Source organism: Chiloscyllium plagiosum, chromosome 9, assembly GCF_004010195.1.
Source record: "Chiloscyllium plagiosum isolate BGI_BamShark_2017 chromosome 9, ASM401019v2, whole genome shotgun sequence".
NCBI classification, from domain to species: domain Eukaryota; kingdom Metazoa; phylum Chordata; class Chondrichthyes; order Orectolobiformes; family Hemiscylliidae; genus Chiloscyllium; species Chiloscyllium plagiosum.
In genome coordinates this window covers 19,950,537-19,971,602 of record NC_057718.1, presented here as the reverse complement: position 1 = coordinate 19,971,602, position 21,066 = coordinate 19,950,537, and the positions used below count along the sequence as shown (strand labels likewise).

Below are 21,066 nucleotides of genomic sequence, written 5' to 3'. Positions count from 1 at the left end.
TTGTAATAACTACACAGTTTTTTTGACCTGTATAGCCATTGTAGTGCATGTTCATAAACATTCCCTTCTCTGGCTGTTAATGGATCGATTCAATACCAGTATTTTGCTGTGGCATTACTGCTTTATATTCTTCATGTTTTGTTTAGGAGGCTAATTTATATCCACTTTTATGCAGAACTTGGTGATGGTCTGACCAGCTGTCCTGAAGATGAAGTCTTGCAGCCAAGTGATGACTGTATGGATAGTGTCCTGGATGAATCTTTGCTGGAAACAAATCCTATCCAGTCTCCACTTCAGGTGTTCGCTGGCATGGGTGGGCTAGCCCTTATAGCAGAAAGGCTGCCAATGTTGTATCCTGATGTTATCCAGCAAGTAAGTGATACTTTTGCTGATATATTCTGCAATCATTCATCACACAGTCCATATGAAGTTTCACCGTGTTTTGATAAACCATCAGCATTAGAATCTCCAGTTTATGACCACTTTTCCAAACCTTTGTAGAAACTTGCACTTTCCCATTTGAAGAATGACACGTCGGCATGTAAGTTTGCTCCTGTTATGACAGTGTGTTGAATCGTGTGTTGTACCTAGAAAATGTGCCTATAAAATGTTCGTTAAGCTGCTGAGGTAAGTACTTCTCTGAGGAAGCAAAGAGCAGCAAAAATGCCCTTCATGCAGGTTCTGGTAGCTGTGAAAGAGATCTCTGAATGGACTACGAGCCTTAATTCTTCTATTTTTGGGGTTTAGAAGAGGTGGGGGTTGGAGGGAAGCCCGAATAGTGATGGCTAGTGAGTGGCACAGTGGAATCTTAAGTATTAGAGATCAAATCTCTAATGGGACGAGTACCTCATGAGAGTTATATTGTTATTTTTCTATATATGTTAAATTTCAGTAGATAGGACCGCAGCATTTGGCATGGTTAAAATTTCCTCTGAAATTGCAGTATTTTACATTACATAATGTAATGCAGTAATGTAATTGCAGTATTTTACATTACATTACATAACCGGGTGCTCCGGTTTCCTCCCACAGTCCAAAGATGTGCAGGGTCAGGTGAATTGGCCACGCTAAATTGCCCATAGTGTTAGGTTAAAGGGGTAAATGTAGGGGTAGGGGTATGGGTGGGTTGCGCTTCGGCGGGTCAGTGTGGACTTGTTGGGCCGAAGGGCCTGTTTCCACACTGTAAGTAATCTAATCTAATCTAATCTATAAGCAATCAACATTTTAAAATAGCCAAATTAATTTTTTTAATGTTTGCTTGGAGCAACCCTCTTCTGCCCACTTGGAGCTTACTAGTTCTGTTTGTTTGAAGAGGTTAGTAGTTGTGTTCCATTTTAAATCTTCCCTAACTTGTGATGTAGCTTGATACCTTTTGCTGTCTGTCCCAGATGTTGGCACTGATCAGAAAAACTTTCCCAATACTGACCTCACTCCAATGTTTTACATGGTGAGCATGTATAATATTTTCTTTCTTTGGTTTAATTTTGGTGTCATGTCGGGATGAAAGAGCCTTATTAAAATACGTGTTTTATTTTCAGACATGTGGAAGATTTACATGACACATGGCTCAATCCACTATTAAAGTCAAATTTTCTAAACAATTGAGCTTTCTGTACAGAAGATATTCCATTGATATTGATGTAAAAGCTGCTGAATCCTATAATAATGAGATTAACAGTCGGATTTTGAAAGTCTGTTCATTTGTAGATTTGATTTAAATTTATGGACCTCCTCATGTAGAATTTATAAAGCTCATAATTACTTGAGCATTTTGAATCTTGAGAGGATTTGAACCTCCCTGAGAAATGAACAAAAGAATTTTTGCTTGTTTCAATCACCAATTGATGTAACGATTCCTAAGCAAATTACATGACAGAATTCAGTCATTTAACTCTTTGCATTTGGTTGTACAGAAAGGTGGAGAGGCAAAATCCTTTTTCAGTTGATATTGAGCTGCCATTTTAGATGCTGTTGATAAATGTCAATTTATTCAGTTTGTGAGTAAATGTGTAACAGCAGTGCTGTTGTGGCTTTTTATGGTGAAACTACTGAGATTTTTTAAAGGAATAGATACAGGGCAAATATTGGAAAACCAAGTGATTTTGTAAGTTATGTAATGGATGTCTCACTAACTTTGGGGAATAATATTTTGTGAATTTATGCATCATTGGTATATTGTGTACCTCTGAAAATCGCAAGCCAATATTAATTGTGCAAAATTTCACATTCTAATACTATTTTCAGACTTTATTTTCGTTCTGTCTTGGAAACTGTTTTTCTTTGTTCAGTTTTCCTAAAGACATAGACGCTGGTTTATAAGCTTGTACTGCTTCAAGCCCACATTGTATTCTAGAAAGAGAGGTGCAACATTATTTACCACCAGAACAAAATTATGGAATAAGGTCAAATTATGGCTTGGCACTTGTAATCTGTATCTGTTACTTTCATATTTAAAGTGTGGTCTCAGAGCAGCAGTGAAATATAATAATCATTGAGGTTTCATGATTTTCAAACAGATTCACAGAAGGCTTTAATAAATTTGTATTTTTGAGGGCCCTTCTGGAATCATATGATTCTTCTCTGGCCTTATAGTTTTCAGGGAATATAATTTCAATATTATATTTGTTAACATTGATTCCACAATTTCAGAAGTGTTGAATGGAGTAATTTTAATTGATTCCATTTTCAAACTAATGAAACTTTTCTGTCGTCATCAATCACCTGTCTCATGAACTCAATTTAAACTAGTTCCTCCAAAGATCCATATGCTCCAAAATTATGACTTTTGAAGCTGTTCTAAACATCGTATGATTACTTGTTTTTAAGGAAACAGTTTTATGCGCTCTTATGGATTTGCTTTTAAAATTTCTTTAATATCTATTCACAGATTGAGAAACTTCCCCTCCACTCGCTGTCAGAGCCTACGAGCTGTCTAAATCTTGATCCATTTAATTAAACATAATTCTTTTCATGTTTTTTTAAAGAGGCCTTGTCTTTTGGTCTTGCATCTCCCATCTGTCAAAACTGTCAATAAAGAGTTTCTTATATATGAATAGTTTTGTATTTCTTGTTGTAACAACTCTGTTTCTAATGGTAACAGACTTAGCCTGAGCTACAAATCTTCTCAAAATTCGCTGAGGTCCTGGATATAGGTTTGCTCTCTGAGCTGAAAGGTTCATTTTCACACGTTTCATCACCATACCAGGTAACATCTTCAGTGAATGAAGCACTGGTTGTGTAGCCTGCTTTCTATTGATATGCTTGAGTTTCCTATGGTTGGTGATGTCATTTCCTGTGGTGACATCATTTCCTATATAACAAACACTACGTTGGACAAACAGGCAGAAAACTAGCCACCAGGATAAATGAACATCAACTAGCCACAAAATGACATGACCCACTCTCAGTAGTATCCTTACATACGGGTGAGGAATAACACCACTACGACGGGGACAACACATCCAAGCTAGGACAAGCCAAACAAAGACACGCACAAGAATTCCTAGAAGCATGGCATTCCAACCGGAACTCTACCAACCGGATCCCATTTACCACCCCCGAAGAAAAAGAACAGGAAATGACGTCGCCATAGGAAATGATATCATCATAGGAAATGACATCATCAACTGAGGAAACTCAAACATATCAATAGAAAGCAGGCTACACCACAGTGCTTCATTCAGAGGCTCACTGAAGATATTACATACTATGGTGACAAAACGTCTGAAAACAAACCTTCCAGCTCAGCGAGTAAACCTACATCCAGGTAACAGACTTTTACAAGTTTATTTTGCTGTTCATCCCCACAACTTTAATTTGGCAGTGTTCGCTTGCAGGTTCTTTTATCCTTGCCCATTGACAAACTGATGTTAGTATTGAAATAATGTTGACTTTATTTTATGTACTTTGAACTATTACATTGAACAGACTGCTCAATACAGCCAATACCACCATTCTCAGTCCCTACTGTTGCCTGTTTCCTCATCAACTTGGCCTATCAAAAGTTTATTCTGAATCTAATCATTGTGCATTGCAAGCAAAGGAATTGAAATTCTGAAAGACTGTAATTGGGTTCTGATCAATTTAATAGAAACCAGAAATGGCATAAAATAATTCTTAAAATGTCTCTGCATAATTTGCTGGTAAATTTAAAGATGAATAATGTTAAAAAATAGTAAGCACTTAACAGTTGATAGGACAGGCAACCACTAAGGGACTTTATTGACCCAGAGCCTGAAGGTTGGGGATTGAATAGGTGAATTAATGTATGTTGTTGACATTAATATGTGATCTCTTCCCTTTGTACATCTAGGTGAGTGCTCCAGTGGTAACTTCAACTTCGCAAGAAAAACCAAAGGACAACGAACAGTTTGAATGGGTTACAATAGAGCAGTCTGGTGAATTAGTCTATGAGGCTCCTGAAACCATAACTGCAGAGCCACCACCAATCAAATCAACTGTTCCTGCAATGTCTCCAATCCCAGCACATTCTCTCGCAGCCTTTGGACTCTTCCTCCGTTTACCAGGATATGCAGAAGTACTCCTCAAAGAACGGAAACATGCTCAGTGTTTGCTAAGATTGGTGCTTGGTGTAACCGATGATGGCGAAGGCAGTATGTATGATTTGAGATTTGCATTATGCTCATAGATTGTGATGCAGAATTTGTTGCCTCTAACTCATGTTAAGATTATTAATCTAATCTTATGGATTCCCATACTTGAATTGTGTTGTAATCACCAGAATTTTTACGTCTTTATGAAAACATTTGTGTTTGAACAATCTCTTGACTGAATTAATCTCTAGTATAGTTAATGTTCCTGTGCTGCTTATGGTAATGAGAGTTGCATAATGTAAAAGGACTTTTCATTTAAATAGTTATTTTTGTTGAACATGAAGTCAACATAAAATTTTAAATGATGTTCATTTTCTTGTTTCAGGTCATATCCTACAATCTCCATCAGCAAATGTTCTACCCACGCTTCCATTCCATGTTTTGTGCACTTTATTCAGTACCACACCATTGACTACTGATGATGGAGTTCTCCTTCGGCGGATGGCTTTGGAGATTGGAGCGATTCATCTTATACTGGCTTGCCTTTCTGCTCTAAGCCACCATGCCCCAAGGGTGCCTAATGCAGGTGCTAACCAGACAGAGGTGAGCTCAGCATGAGGTTAAATATCAATCCAGGTTCTAACTACTAATACAAAACCAAATTACTGTGACGCTTTCAACACTCAGCAGGCCAGGCAGCCTCTAGAGTGAAGCATCGTGACCTGTCATCAGAACCCTTCACTGGCATTTTTTATTTTGGTTTTATTGTGGGTTTTAATTACATCGTTCAGTTGATAGAACATGAAATCACTAAAGCTCTGAACATGCTGGTTTTAGAAACAAATTGAAATGTCTGAAAGTTTCATACCCAAATCTCTCAATTAAGCAATATGCTTGTAACATTTTCGTATTCCTATGTGATGGATTTCTAAGACCAGCATTTATTGCTCACCTACGTTTGCCCTTGCACAAGTGCCAATGAGCACCCTCCTTAAATTACTGCAGTCGTTGTAGTTTAGGTACATCCATAGTATTGTTAGAAGTCAAGAACAAAAGAAATATATACTGTACTGCCCATTTAGCCTGATCCACCGTTGAATATGGTTATAGCTAATTATGGGCTTCAAATCTCATTTTCTACCCACTCCCATGTCTTTTCCTGATATACTAAAGATCGGTCTATCTATTCTTAAATGTATTCAATATTGGATATCCGCCAGCCTGGGATGAGCTGAAAAATTCCAAAGATTCACATCCGTTTCATTTGAAGTGATTTCTCCTTGTCTTTGTCCTAAATGATTGCTCTTTATCCTGTGGCCTCATGTTTTAGATTTCCCAAATAGTGGAAGCAGTCTCCTAGCATTAACCTTATCAACCGCCTTCAAAATCTTGCATGTTTCAATGAGATCTCCTCTTGTAAACCTCAGAAAATAGGTCCCGTTTCTTCAGCCTCTCTTCATAGGACAAGCTTTTCATCCTAGGGGCCAAATGTAGTGAACCTTCACTATATTACCCCCAATACAAATATATCATCCTTTAAGCGTGGAAACTCAAAACTGCACGCAATATTTCAGATGTGATCTTGCGAAAGCCCTTTATAATTGTATGATATAATTGTATCAAGTTGTCTTTGTGCTGTTCCCAAATCCCCTTGCAATAAAGGCTAACATTTTATTTACTGCCTTAATTGCTTGCTCAGTAGGGAGTTTCAGGATTTTGATCTAGGTGCACTGATACATTGCCAGTTTGAATGTTGCGCAAAGTGGAGGCATTCCTATATGTCTGTTTCCTTTTCTTCTAGGTGAGTTTAGGAGATATTGATGCATAAGTCTTGGTAAAGTAGAATTGAATGTTTAAGTTGGTGGATAAGCTAATTAATTTGTCGTCATAGGAACCACCATCATGTGAATAAATATTATCTATGTTGACTTTGGCTGTAATTATATGATTGCCTCAAGTGAAATGTGTAGTATTTTCCTTGTGTTTGAATGGGATTTCATTTAAGCAGTAATAACTGCTCAGACAGGAATGAAAAGAAGATATTGGACCAAATGTGATGTCCACAAACTGTGAAATCGAAGTGTTCCTGTATTACAGTTAGAGGAACTTGCCGCTTTCTGTGTCCTCTGTATTAATAATCACAAACTCAGTACTACTTCATGCCGATTTATATGTAGTTGGTTAAGAAACTTTTGTTCCATGTGAATAAATTCGAATCTGCATTGTTGATGCAATCCTTTAAAACTGTTAAGAGAAGTTAGTGTATATTTTTGGTTCGTACAGATTTTATTCCTAACATTGTCATGATAATACAAGGTGCTGGCAACATACATGCTCGATCAATTCTCAGGGTTCTGACAATTCCAAAGTTCCCAATAGGTTTCGAGCTGTGACCTAAGAGATTCCAATTTATATTGGTTCAGTTTTCTTTGTTTCTTTTTTACCTATTTTCTATAACTAAATGTAATTTTCATATGAGCAAATTCAAGACGTTTGATGTGGAAGTTTTAATCTCGAGCATTTAAGAATCATAATTGAGTTTTTTAAGAACTGACGTAGTAGATATTTGCATTTCTTAATGCGTATACGCATTTCAATAGACTTTGAAAAAGTTAAATAGTTTGAAGTGCAGTGATCGTTGTATTAATATAACTTAGTATTTATGCATGATTTGGTTTTCAACTATTCAATGTGTATATATAAAGTTTTAAACAGATTAATATAGATTGTAGGCATACTTAATCCCCTAGGAAATGAAAATAAATAGGTATTTTGGTTTTTGTTTAAAATAGACATTTGCTAACCTGAACCACTTTAGTGATGTATTCAAGACTGAACAATTTTGGATCCATTTGATATTTATATTGTGGTTTTTGAGAGAGGGAATAAATTCTTGTTAAAATAGTGGGGAAGTCAAAGGGCAAAGCCAGGGCTGTGCTTGTTGATGTATTTGCTCTGAATACATAGTTATTCAAGTGTATGTATATTGATATTGTTTGTGCCAGTGTAAACTGTAATTGCATCTTTGGTTAACGACCGACAAGGAAGTTTTTCACTTCTTTCTTTTCAAACAGCCGCAAGTTTCCAGTGTGCACACTAACTCTTCCACTGAAGACCAGCAGTTATATTGGGCCAAAGGCACAGGCTTTGGCACGGGTTCTACTGCATCAGGCTGGGATGTGGAACAGGCTCTCACTAAGCAGAGACTGGAGGAGGAGCATGTTACCTGTCTTCTGCAAGTAAGTACTAACTGACTTACCAACTTTGAATGTTCAAACATTTCTGTTTTTTAAAATACATTTGTGTTGTATCCGAGTATAATAATTTGTCTCCTATTCGAGTTGGTCCTCCTTGCATAGTTTCCGTTATGAATACTTAAAGGGTGCAAATGTATGCATAACTGATGCACAACTGACTTTCCTATCCATTCCCAGAATTGACTTGACTGTGTTAAGGTCTACTTTACCTTACTCTCTGTCAAAAATACCCACAGGTTTAATGATCAGTCTGGAGAACAAAGCCACAGGTGCAATTGTTTTTCTTAATTAAACTCCTCCCCTAATATCTGTAATGGCATGTGCAAGATGTTCAAGAACTTCTTGACTCCAGGTAGAGTTCAGGGGGTTGAATTTCAAGTTTCCCACTTGAATCATAGAACTCCTACAGTGTGAAAAAAGGCCCTTCTGCGTAACAAGTTCACACTGACTCTCCGAAGAGTAACCCACCTAGACCCATTCCCCTACCATATTGTCCTACGTTTACCGTTGACTAATGCACCTAATCTACACAGCTCTGAGCACGATGGGCAATTTAGCATGGCCAATTCACCTAACCTACACATCTTTGAATTGTGGGTGGTGACAGGTTGAGGGAATTACCGTTTTACCCAAGTCTATTTTGGGATGTACACCAAGTCACTCCTTGGTGTACATGGAGAAAGAGAGGTCTGCAGATGCTGGAGATCAGAGCTGGAAATGTGTTGCTGGAAAAGCGCAGCAGATCAGGCAGCATCCAGGGAACAGGAGAATCGACGTTTCGGGCATAAGCCCTTCTTCAGGAATCAGGAGCCCTGGCTCTGCCCTTGGTGTACATCCCAATTTTTAAATTCTGTTGAAATTCCCATCTTAACAAGAGCCCTAACTGCCTTCCTGATTTTACAGACTTCTGTCCTATCTTTCAAACTTTTCAGTTTTAGACTCTTGAACAAACTGTTATTTTCCTGGCTATTATTTATTCTTTCTCGTCCATGTTGACTTCTTGCACCCTTGGAAATAATTGACCATAATGTTTGATTTTATAATTCTTCACTATTCAGTTTAGTTCTTTTGCATTACCTTTCTCTGTTCTGTTTTTTCCCATATTCAGTATAACCAGAGCATTTCTTGCAAGGGCCTTTCTTCCCATCCTTGTAGATGAAATAGAAACCAAACCACAGACTTCTCCTGGGCAGCAAGTTTATTGACTACAGGCTCACAGCATGCTCTCGCGCCTGCTCTCTCTCATGCAAGCATAACTACATAATACTGCCAATTGCAACATTAACTTCAGTAATCCCAAGGCTCCACCTTGTCTCCCTTCCCTCGGCCTTGTGCAGTGGTCTCCAGCGTAAAAGACACCAGTCTTGACCAATTTGATTCACTCCACTTGGTACCAAGAAACAGTTGGAGACCCTGGATACTACAAAGGCTATGGGCCCTGGCAACATTGCATTCTAGCAATAGTTTTAGAAACTTGTGCTGCAGAATTTGCTGCTCCCCTAGCCAAGCTGTTCCAGTTTAGTTTAAATATTGGCATATCCCTGACAATGTGGAAAATTACACAGATCTATCCTGTACACAAAAAGCAGGACAAATCCAACACTGCCAGTTACCACCCATTAGTCTACTCTTGATCATCCGTAAAGTGATGGGAGGTGTCATCAACAGTGCTATTGAGCGACACCTGCTCAGCAACAACCAGTTCAGTGACGCACAACTTGAGTTCTGCCACACTATTCAATTTAGCCTTGATTCAAACATGAGTAAAAGAGCTGAAGTGTACTATTATCAAAAATATTCTCTGCGACAAATTCTTGTAATCTTTAGGATGATTTTTGAATGCAGGACAAAATGATGAATCAAAATCTATTTTTAACTTTTGAATCAAATTCTTAACTTGTTTGTCTGCTGAATTCTTAGGTCCTTGCCAGTTACATAAATCCTGGGGGAAGCATCTTATCTGGAGAAGTACAGCTTGGTGAAAGTAGAGGACACAACAATAATGCCCTTCCTTCTGTGCTTGTGGAGTTACTCAGTCAATCCTGCCTTATTCCTGCTATGTCATCATATTTGAGAAATGACTCTGGTAAGTGATAAGGTGGTATTAAATATGGATTTGGTTACTCTTTGAAGTACTTTGTATATCAATATGAAGTTTTGAATGTGGAGTTCTCTTTTTATTTTAAACATGATTTATGACTTGATGAAATTTACCATACGGTGAGTTGGTGGTGGCTCTGGTTTTGGTTTCTTTGGATCGTCGTGTCTCGGTAGGGTAGTGTGCTCTGTCGACCTCCACTAACCCAGTAAGTCATGACAAAGATCAGTGGTTCTTTGCTTGAATATTTTGGATCGAAGACAGTTGAAAGATTGAGTGTGAAGTTGCTAAGTGATCAAAAAATAAAATTTGATAACCCGCTTTTGTATAATCAAGAACAAAATGCAGTAGACGTGCTGAAGCCTTCCTGCAGGTGAAGGGATTTTCCTTTTTTGAGATGCTTTTTCATCTTTCCTAAGAGTGGAAGCATGTGAAGTTCACATTGTTAGATTTTGGACTATGGATTTAAAATGTGGAAGATGCTGCTTTAAACCAATGAGACTGTACGCAATGGGAATGCTGTAGTTTTAAAAATTGTTTACTGGAGCATTTTGCATACAACTCAATGTTGCTTTCCTCTGGCACAATGAGAAGAAAGGCAAATGCCATACAGCCAGTGGTTCCTGAGTTGGGGGGAGTGGGGGGTGGAATTCCTTGACAACACCATTTGATTGACTGTTGATGCGGTCACCATGGCGTGTGTAAAACTAGTGCTGAAGAGAATCGTCTCACCTGCAAAGAGAAGACATCAAAATATTTCTCTCATGTAAAGATACCTGAAAATCTCCAGTAACAGCTTGCTGTCTTTCACTTGCTTTCCTTGACAAGTTCCCTTTTGAAGGAGGATAAAACTCCTTTGAAACAGTTTTTAAGAAAAAGCAAATTCCAAAGCAGCAAATGAAAGATGACATTAGTGTGCAAAAACCTTATGTCATCTGCAAAGAGCTAAAAAGAAACTGAAAGGAAGAGAAAGAACACAACTGAGTGAATTTTGTAGTCAGGTCAGTGCTGTTGAACTCTGTATCCCTGATATTTTTCTTCTTTTGTCCATGTTTTATCTTTGTGTGTTTGTCCGTATACAAAAGGGGGGAATTTTAACAGTAGAATTTGTTTTAAAGTTATAAGTTTGATATTTCTTCATTGCTTTTGGTTAAAGAGAACTTGTTTGCGCTGAACGGTTATTTTCTTGTGAGTGATTTCGTCAGTCAGATAAATTGGAGCTTTTGGATAATTTGACTAATTTTTTTCAGGTTCGTTTCAACTCTGGGAATAGTGGAACTTGATTTCCATGACCCCAGCGTTGTAACAGGAGCAGTAATGGTTAACAGTATAATGCTGATGTTATCCTCAGTTTAATTATTGTCATGGTCCTTTTTCTGGTGAAATAAATAATGCCTAAGTCCAAGAACAAATTTCACTTTTTTAAACTATTCTAATATCTTGCTAAAACCTTTGCTTGATGGTGTAGCATTTTGTTTGTGTAACAGATTTGAAGCAGCTTATTCATTTTGAGTGCACAACAAACTGCAGACCAGTTAATGCAGCAAATTCAACCAACTACATGCTAGATCAGTGCCCACATCCTATTGTCTATGTCACAATGTTTATAATGACTATTCACGTGCAACATGTTTTATTTCTTGGTTCTGCTGCACTTTAAGACAACTCTTTTTTTCATAATTTGGCTCATGAGGAAAACAGAAGGTAATTAAACCAAGGACTTGTTATTTATTTTCTCAGTTGCAAATAGAATTTGTAGTTGTGCAAGTGAATGTGTTTGAAAGTGATGGAAGTTGGGTCCCTATAGGAGGTATCATTGTAGTTGACTGAGAGAGAAGCCTGAGGCTGTTGGTATATCCTTCATCGCTGATACAGTACTACTTTCATTTCTGCACAGTTCAAAAACAAAAAGAGTACTAACTGACATTACTGTGTTTTAGGAGATTTAGCTTGTTTTATACCTTGCTTCCTCCCCACTGTCCATCTAATCTTCTTTCTCTTCCTTTACATCTCCTTCATTTAGAATTTCATTCAATATATAACAATGAAACTGGTTATTTGACCCAACCAATCCATGCCAGCTGCATTGGAGTTTCCTCTCATCTTGTCTAAATCTATCACCATAACCATTTGTTGCCACCTTCACATATTTGTTGAGTTTTCCCTTCATTAAATCCATACTGTTAGCTTTAACCACACCATCTGGTAGCAAGTTCTACATTCTTGCCACTCTTGGTAAAGCAATTTAGCAGAATTCCCTCTTCAACTCTTAATAAACATCTTATATTCTTATAGTGCGAGCCAGTAGTTATGCTCTTCCCCACAGTTGACCCATTCTGTGTTCAATTTATCAGAACCTTTCATGATTTTAAAGATCTCTATTTGGTCACCGCCAACCCTCTTGCGGCTTCCTCTCCCAAACATCTTTTCCTTTCACTTATCAAACCCACCACCCCCCCACACAAAAAAAGCCAATCTACTCCTAAGCTCCTTCCCTCATTTTTGCTAAAGCCCCCATTAATGCTCCAAACCCTGGCCTTGGCAAAAGGAACAGTCTCAACGCTTGTAAAGGTTTTGGCCTCTGCTTAAGTGAAAGGAACCTTGGTAAATTACTCACTGCCCCCACTACTTTCAACTGTTTCTCGAATAATGAGACCGAGAGAGGGGAGCAGAACTAGGTCATTCAATCAATCAGCTCTACTCTCCATTTGGTCATGGCTGATGTATTTCTCAACCCCATTCTCTTGCCTTCTCCCAGTAACCCTTGATCCCTTTACCAATCAAGAAAATATCTATCTCTGTCTGAACTACTATCAGTGACTTGGCCGTAGAAGGCTGTGGAGGCCATGAGTTCCACAGTTTAATCACCATCTGGCTAAAGAAATTCTTCTTCTTAGTTCGAAAGAGTTGTCCTTTCACTCTAAGGCTGTGCCCTCAAGTTCGAGTCTGTCCTAGAAGTGGAAACATCTTCTGCACGTCCACTCTATCCAGGCCTCTCAGTATTCTCTAAATTTCAATCAGATCCCCCTTCATCCATCTAAACTCCATCGAATCCAGAGTCCTCAGCTGCTCCTCATATGCCAGCTCTTTATATCCAGGATAATTCTTGTAAATCTTCACTGGACTCCCTCCAACACTAGCGCATCCATCTCAGATATGGGTCCTAAAACTGCTCGCAATATTCCAAATGCGATCTGACCAGACCATTATACAACGTCAGCCGTACATCTTTATTATTGTCTTCTAGCCCTCTTGAAATGAGTGCTAAACTTGCATTTGCCTTCCTAACTGCCAAGATTAATGTGAAGAGAACCTTGAACTAGGACTCCCAATTCTCTCTGCTTCAGATTTCTGAAGCTTTTCCCCATTTAGAAAATAGTCTTGCCTGTATTCTTCCCACCAACATGCATACCCTCACACTTCCCACATTGCATTCTAGATCTGCCACTTCTTTGCTCACTGTCTGGTATGTCCAAATTCGTCTTCAGTGTCCCCACTTTCTTAACACTACATCTCCCTCCACCTGTCTCTGTCTCATCTGCAAACTTAGCAACAATGCCCTCAGTTCCTTTTTCCAGATCATTAATGTGTAACACGAATAGTTGTGGTCCCAACACTGACGCCTGAGGAACTCCACCTGCCGTCCTGAGAAAGACCATTTTTCCCCCACACTCTACCTTGTGCCAGTCAGCCAATGCTCTATCAGTGCCAGTACCTTGCCCCCTAGCACCAGGGACACTTGTCTTATTTATCAGCCTCCTGACCTTATCAAAGGCCTTCTGGAAATCTAAATAGATCACATCCATTAGCTGTCTTTTGTCTAACTTGCTCATTACCTCCTCAAAGATTTCTAACAGTTTTTTTCAGACATGGCCTCCCTAAGACAAAGCTGCACTGACTCTGCCCTATTTTATCATGCACTTCCAATTACTCAACAGTCTTATCCTTAAACCTCTTCTGGTTTTGACTGCGTTTATGTAATCACCGATGCTATTGCTGCTAGTATGTTGAAATAATGGATGAGTCATGTTTTTGGAAATATGTGCTGATTTGAATTTCAATCCAGAAAGGTACTTGTAGCTTGCAGGATTTAAATTTTCAAATTAATTCTATTTATGGAAAATAAATAGCACTGAAGAGGAGGTATTTGCACTTGTGTAGGTCTTAGCTTTTCCACTGATCTTATCTCAAAATAACTGCGATGAGAAAGATCATTCAGCTTACCGAAGTTTACCTTTATGATCTTAAAAGTTCTGTAAATGACTCCAGAGATTTTCCCTCCGCATTTAGTATGTATGGGGTTTCTCAGTTTTATTATAAATTCTTTGAACTTTACATATAAATACTGCAACTTTGACTTCATATCCTTGTACTCTTGTTGACTTCTAATTTTTATTATTTCCTTCACTGTCTTTCTCAGATCTGTTGTTTGCTTCAAACTAGTTTCTATTCCTCCACAAGGTAACCTTCCAGTACTACTTTCAGCATTCGTAACCCCTCTGTATATACTTTAGGATATACATCTCCAGGTATGATCGTTGAAATCCACTCCACCGTACGGTATTGGTTTGATTTAAATAAAGCCTATCCAATTTGCAGATTGTCCCTCTGCCTTGTGGACTACGCTGCCTGAGAAATCCAAAAAGCACCATCTGTCAAGTTGATGAGCATAATCTTTTTCTATTTTACTCCTGATTCCCTCTCATTGGGACTGTTATATTAAAATTTACTGTCCTTTTCAAACAAATTCATCAGACTTTGCAGCATCACTTTCTTGTACTTTGCTTAATCCCTTGTTCCAGCATCAGCTGAAACTTTACACTGCTCTCTTCTCGAATAATATTACTCCTTTCCTGCTCTTCCATTCCGCTGTTTACTTTTTTCCTTCCCATGTAAACAATTGCAATGTGTGTTATGATGCAAAAATTACTCACCCACCATTGTTCTTGCCTGTATTGTAGCTGTCAATCGGTCACCATCTTCCTGACTATAGGCGTTGCTCCCTGCACAAGAATTGTGCTTACTCTTCTCCGATCTAGAGAGTGACTGTTTAGTTTCTGTCTCCATCATCTTAACTATGCTGACCATCTCATAATGTGAACCCCAGTGTCCTCTTGCTGCTTCTGCACTGCACACTGGGCCTCCAAATATTTCTGAAAGTCTGTTTTTTTTCTGATGACTGAGTCCATCTTGAGAGACTTATTGCACTTGGGGGTGCAATGCTTCCAAAAACTTCCAGAAGATGCAAGTTTTATTTTGGTTTTCACTATCCTACTACATTAAGTGGTTCCAAAGGTAACAAAAAGCCAAATATGCTTAAATACAGCTACATCACTCCAGTCCAGGCTCGACTTTACAATGCAGTCTTTCTGATGAAGGGCTCTTGCCTGAAATGTCGATTTCCTGCTCCTCGTATGCTGTCTGACCTGCTGTACTGTTCCAGCACCCCACACTCAGCAATAAAACCTTAATGGGTCTTGCAAAATAAAGGCCCAGTTCTAGTCTTTTGATCAGGCTGTAGTAAAAAGTCGTATTACTTTCAAATGATATTTTTAATTTCATTTGTTTTATTGTAATTTTCAATAAGCATCATTGACCCTTTATTATTCTCTGCATCTTAAAAGCTTTGGGTAACGTCTGTTTTAAAATATGAATGATGGATTGGGAGAGAGTTGCTTTTATTTGCTTGTTGCTGTAATAATGTCATTTACTAATTAAACAAATCTTTTAGTTCCCTTACTTTTACCATTGTTTTCTTTTGATTCACTATTTGAAATTTAGATTGCTTTCAAATCCAATTAGGAGTAGTGTAGCTCAAAACAATAAGAAACTTGTCAGCAATGTCAAATATCTGTGATCCTCCTTTCAGCTTGTGGGTTTGGTGAAGGAGACAAGTCGAGTATAGCCTGATGAAAATCCACATACCACAATATTTACAGCTGGATCATTCATGCTACTCAACACTACAATACTTGCTGGCACGTGGCTTAACATGTGAAGGTTTTAAACAGTCATGATTAATTGCATGTTTGGTTGTGGGGTAATTTGATGTTTGTGTAAGGTCTGTAAAAGTCTTTAATCTCACAACTCCTGTGGTGGCCTACAACAGAGGAAATCTGATGCAGTTTGGTGATTGGTGCTGCCAATAATGGCACTTGGTAATGGCTGCCAGGTTCATGGAGACACTGAATTAAAAACACATGCAGGATTTTGGTGTCTTTAGAAGGAGCTGTGCGTCTTTGCCTTTACAGATGTGATGCTGCAATCAGCAGTGACATGAGCAGTTATGATGCTGATGTACTACAGATTTACCAAAATGCTGTACTGCCAGATTCCTTACCATTTTGCTGTTTTGGGCATAGCTAGTTTCTGGTGCTTGAGACTTATTTCACATCTGGGTATTTCTCTCAGCTTTTGGGCATATTTGAAAAATGGGACATCGCTGTATCTTCAGAATGCACAATGGAGGTTATTCATCTTTGTATACAATGTTACAACTAGATGCATTGGCAAATTGTAGATGACAGTGATCCGATTTGTGTCTTTTCAATATTAATGTCGTTCCATTCGATTATTTACATTAGTCAATTTGAAGTAGTCAGCAAAATATTGACGATATTTTATCAGGAATTCATTGTTAATTGCATGCTACTTGTAATCTGGGTGAGTTTTTTCCTCCTGATATATCTGTTCCTTATTAGTACCTTTTAAAAGAAAATCTGCAACTTTGGAAAATCTTTCAAAATATATTATTCCAAATCATTTTTACTTTACAATTTTCTTCAAATGTTTTGAATAATTTGAACTGTGGCCATGATTGTGGGAGCTTTAGCTTTCAAATTTTGTGTTTTCCAGTCAGTGTTTTTGATAATATGCTTGGAAGAGAGAGATTTAGTTCTCATCAATTCAGTTGATTTATGGTTTAGATTTTTTCCTTCCTGTAAATGGTATTCAAAAAGCTAAGAATACAGCCAAACATAGGCATAGAAATTTCTGTGGGTTCCGTACCTGAAGTGCCTAGCTGTAGTAAATCAGCAGACATTCGATTGACTTTGGTTATTCGACTATGCTGATTTTATAACCCAAGTCAGGAAATGATGACCAAGCTAATGTTGGGCTGACCAGGCTGCACTTCAAGTACTTTGCCCTTTTCTGATTACTAACGTGCAAAGGAGACATTCTCTCATTATATGCCATGCAGAGGCAGAGCTGTGGCATTGGCACTTGCTTGCAGATATGAAGCAGAATTATGAATGTTTTAGCCTGAAACGAGGATATCAGAATGTCAGATTTTAGGTTATGGAATGAAAAAAAGTCAAATGGAAATATTTGTAAACTAATTAAAAGAGGACGATAGGAACATAATTTAAACTCAGAATAAACTTGTTTTTCAGAATGGATGTATAAGGTGGAGTTCAATGCCTCCTTCTTCCATGACTTTCTTGTGACCTTGAGATCTGTTTCACCTCTGTGAAGAGGAAGTTAGTCCATGGGCAGTGAAAATCTACAAAACTGTCAAATTTATCTGGCAAAATTTTATTGGGCTGGGAATGAAAGCTAATGGAAATAAGGTGACACGTTCAGATTTTTCTGTGATGGCGCTGCTGATGTTAGATTTGTGCTAACTGTAGATCATTTTTATTGTGTCTCATTTACTCTTCAGTGCGACAAAGATATTGCTGATAACTTTGTTCCTCGTTAAATTTCTATTTGTTTTTAGTAGATTTTGTGCCCAGTAGGTTTTCCCAGCTAAAATGAAATGTTAAGATGCCCATTGCTCATACTACTTCCTTTAAAAACAGTTAAGTGCAGCTAATTAGAATCTTCAAGCTGTGCAAAAGTCTTGGGCTTTTAAGAGTGCAGAGCCTCAGCCTATGAAATATTCATATGCTTTGTTAGGTTATGGTGTTTCCTGTGGGGTCGAACAAGGAAGCATATTACAAAGCATGTTTGGATTGCAGTTCTCTGTGCATTGCGATCATATTTTCCTAAAGAATGTTCTGCGGTGCTGTCTAACGTTAATGGAAAATTATAGTTGAAATTTACAGAAAAATATTTTAACATTTGGCATGTAGAGAATTTGTCTAAAAATATTTCATTTGGGGTAATTATGCACTGTTGTGCTCTAATTTCAATCAGCAGACACAAAATAAATTGTTGGAACTACAAAGCAGGTTAGTCTGCAATAAGGAGGAGAGGAGGTGATTAAAGCTTCTGATAGAGTCATAGAGATGTACAGCATGGAAACAGACCCTTCAGTCCAACTCGTCTGTGCCAACCAGATATCCCAACCCAATCTAGTCTCAGTAGCCAGCACCCTGCCTATATCCCTCCAAACTCCTCTTATTCATATACCCACCCAGATGCCTTTTAAATTTTTCAATTATACCAGCCTCCACCACTTCCTTTGGCAGCCCATTCCACACACACACCACCCTCTGCATGAAAAGGTTGCCCCTTAGGTCTCTTTTATCTTTCCCCTCTCACTGTAAACCTATGCTCTCTCGTTCGGGACTCCCCCAACCCAGGAAAAAGACCTTGTCTATGTACCCTATCCATGCCCCTCATGATTTTATAAACCTCTATAAGTTCACCCCTCAGCCTCTGACGCTCCAGGGAAAATAATCCTAGCCTAATCAACTTCTCCCTATAGCTCAAATCCTCCTACTCTGGCAACATCCTTGTAAATCTTTTCTGAACCTTTCAAGTTTCAAAACATCTTTCCAATAGGACGGAGACTAGAATTGCACGCAATATTCCAACAGTGACCTAACCAATGTCCTGAACAGTCGCAACATGACCTCCCAACTTCTGTACTCAATACTCTGACCAATTAAGGAAAGCATACCAAATGCCACCTTCACTATCCTATCCACCTGCGACTACTTTCTAGGAGCTATGAACCTGCACTCCAAGGTCTTTGTTCAGCAACACTCGCTAGGACCTTACCATTAAGTGTATAAGTCCTGCCAAGATTTGCTTTCCCAAAATGCAACTTCTCACATTTATCTGAATTAAACTCCATCTGCCACTCCTTAGCCCATTAGCCCATCTGATCAAGATTCTGTTGTAATCTGAGGTAACCTTTGCTGTCCAATACGCCACCAACTTTGGTGTCATCTGCAAACTTACTAACTGTACCTCTTATGCTCACATCCAAATCATTTATGTAAATGACAAAAAGTCGAGGACCCAGCACTGATCCTTATGGCACTCCACTGGTCACAGGCCTCCAGTCTGAAAGACAGCCCTCCACCCTCACCCTCTGTCTTCTAACTTTCAGCCAATTCTGTATCCAAATGGCTAGTTCTCCCAGTATTTCATGAGATCTAACCTTGCTAACCAGTCTCCCATGGGGAAGCTTGTCAGATGCTTTACTGAAGTCCATACAGATCACATCTACCGTTCTGCCCTCATCAATCCGCTTTTTGTTACTTCAAAAAAAGTCAATCAAGTTGGGAGACATGATTTCCCATGCACAAAGCCATGTTGACTATCCCTAACCAGTCCTTGCCTTTCCAAATACATGTACACCCTGTCCCTCAGGATCCCCTCCAACAACTTGCCCACTACGAACATCAGGCTCTCTGATCTATTATTGTTCCCTGACTTGTCTTTACCATCTCTTTTAAAAAAAAAGGTACCATATTAGCCAACCACCAGTCTTCCACCATCTCACCTGTGACTATCAATGATACAAATATCTCAGCAAGAGGCCCAGCAATCACTTCTCCAGCTTCCCACAGAATTCTCGGATACACCTCAACAGGTCCTGGGGATTTATTCACTTTTATGCATTTCAAGACACCCAGCACTTCCTCTATAATATGGATATTTTTCAAGATGTCATTATCTATTTCCCTACATTTCTATATCCTCCATGTCTTTTTCCACAGTAAACACTGATGCAAAATACTCGTTTGGTATCTCCCCCATCTCCTGTGGTTCCACACAAAGGCCACCTTGCTGATCTTTGAGGGGCCCTATACTCTCCCTAGTTACCCTTTTGTCCTTAATGTATTTGTAAACACCCTTTGGATTTTTCTTAACTCTATTTGCCAAAGCTATCTCATGTCCTCTTTTTGCCCTCCTGATTTCCCTCTTAAGTATACTCTTACTGCCTTTATACTCTTCTAAGGATTCACTCCTGTCTATAGCTGACATATACTTCCTTCCTTCTTTTTCATAACCAAACCCTCAATTTCTTTGGTTATCCAGCATTCCCTATACCTACCAGCCTTTCCTTTCACCCTGACAGGAATATACTTTCTCTAGATTCTTTTTCTCTCATTTCTGAAGGCTTCCCATTTTCCACCCATCCCTTTACCTGCGAACATCTGCCCCCAATCAGCTTTTGAAAGTTCTTGCCTAATACTGTCAAAATTGACCTTTCTCCAATTCAGAACTTCAATTTTCAGAGTTGGTCTATCCTTTTCTACCAGTATTTGAAAACTAATAGAATTATGGCTGCTGGACCCAAAGTGCTCCCCCACTGACATCTCAGTCACTTGCTGTGCCCTATTTCCCAAGATTATGTCAAGTTTTGCACCTTCTCTAGTTGGTACATCCACAGACTGAATGTGAACATTTTCTTGTACATGCTTAACAAATTCCTCTCCATCTAAACCTTTAACACTATGCCAGTTAAAATCCCCTACCATAACCACCCTATTATTCTTACAGATAACTCAGACCTCCTTACAAGTTTGTTTCTCAATTTCCCTCTGACTATTGGGGGGGTCTATAATACTATCCCAATAAGATGATCATCCCTTTCTTATTTCTCAGTTCCACCCAAATAACCTCCCTGAATGTATTTCCAGGAATATTCTCCCTCAGTACAGTTGTAATGCTATCCCTTATCAAAAACGCCACTCCCCCCTCCTCTCTTGCCTCCCTTTCTGTAGCATTTGTATCCTGAACACTAAGCTGCCAGTCCTGTCCATCCCTGAACTATGTTCTATAATTACTACGATATCCCAGTCCCATGTTTCTAACCATGCCCTGAGTTCATCTGCCCTTCCTGTTAAGCCTCTTACATTGAAATAAATGCAGTTTAATTTATCAGTCCTGCCTTGTTCTCTGCTTTGTCCCCACCTGCCCTGACTGTTTGACTCACTTTCTTTCTCAATTGTACCAGTCTCCGATTGATTTCTTT

General features: G+C 38.7%; 1 protein-coding gene across 5 annotated transcripts in view; it reads left to right on the top strand.

The window, feature by feature from the left end:
* The window catches only part of birc6 (baculoviral IAP repeat containing 6), a 242,598-nt gene that overhangs the window by 164,628 nt on the left and 56,904 nt on the right, over positions 1-21,066 (top strand). For all 5 annotated transcript variants that reach the window (XM_043695518.1, XM_043695521.1, XM_043695519.1 and 2 more), the window contains 5 exons: positions 176-372; positions 4,313-4,613; positions 4,939-5,156; positions 7,628-7,792; positions 9,731-9,896. In XM_043695518.1, the coding sequence (XP_043551453.1) occupies positions 176-372; positions 4,313-4,613; positions 4,939-5,156; positions 7,628-7,792; positions 9,731-9,896 (1,047 nt within the window). The remainder of the gene's footprint in view (positions 1-175; positions 373-4,312; positions 4,614-4,938; positions 5,157-7,627; positions 7,793-9,730; positions 9,897-21,066) is intronic.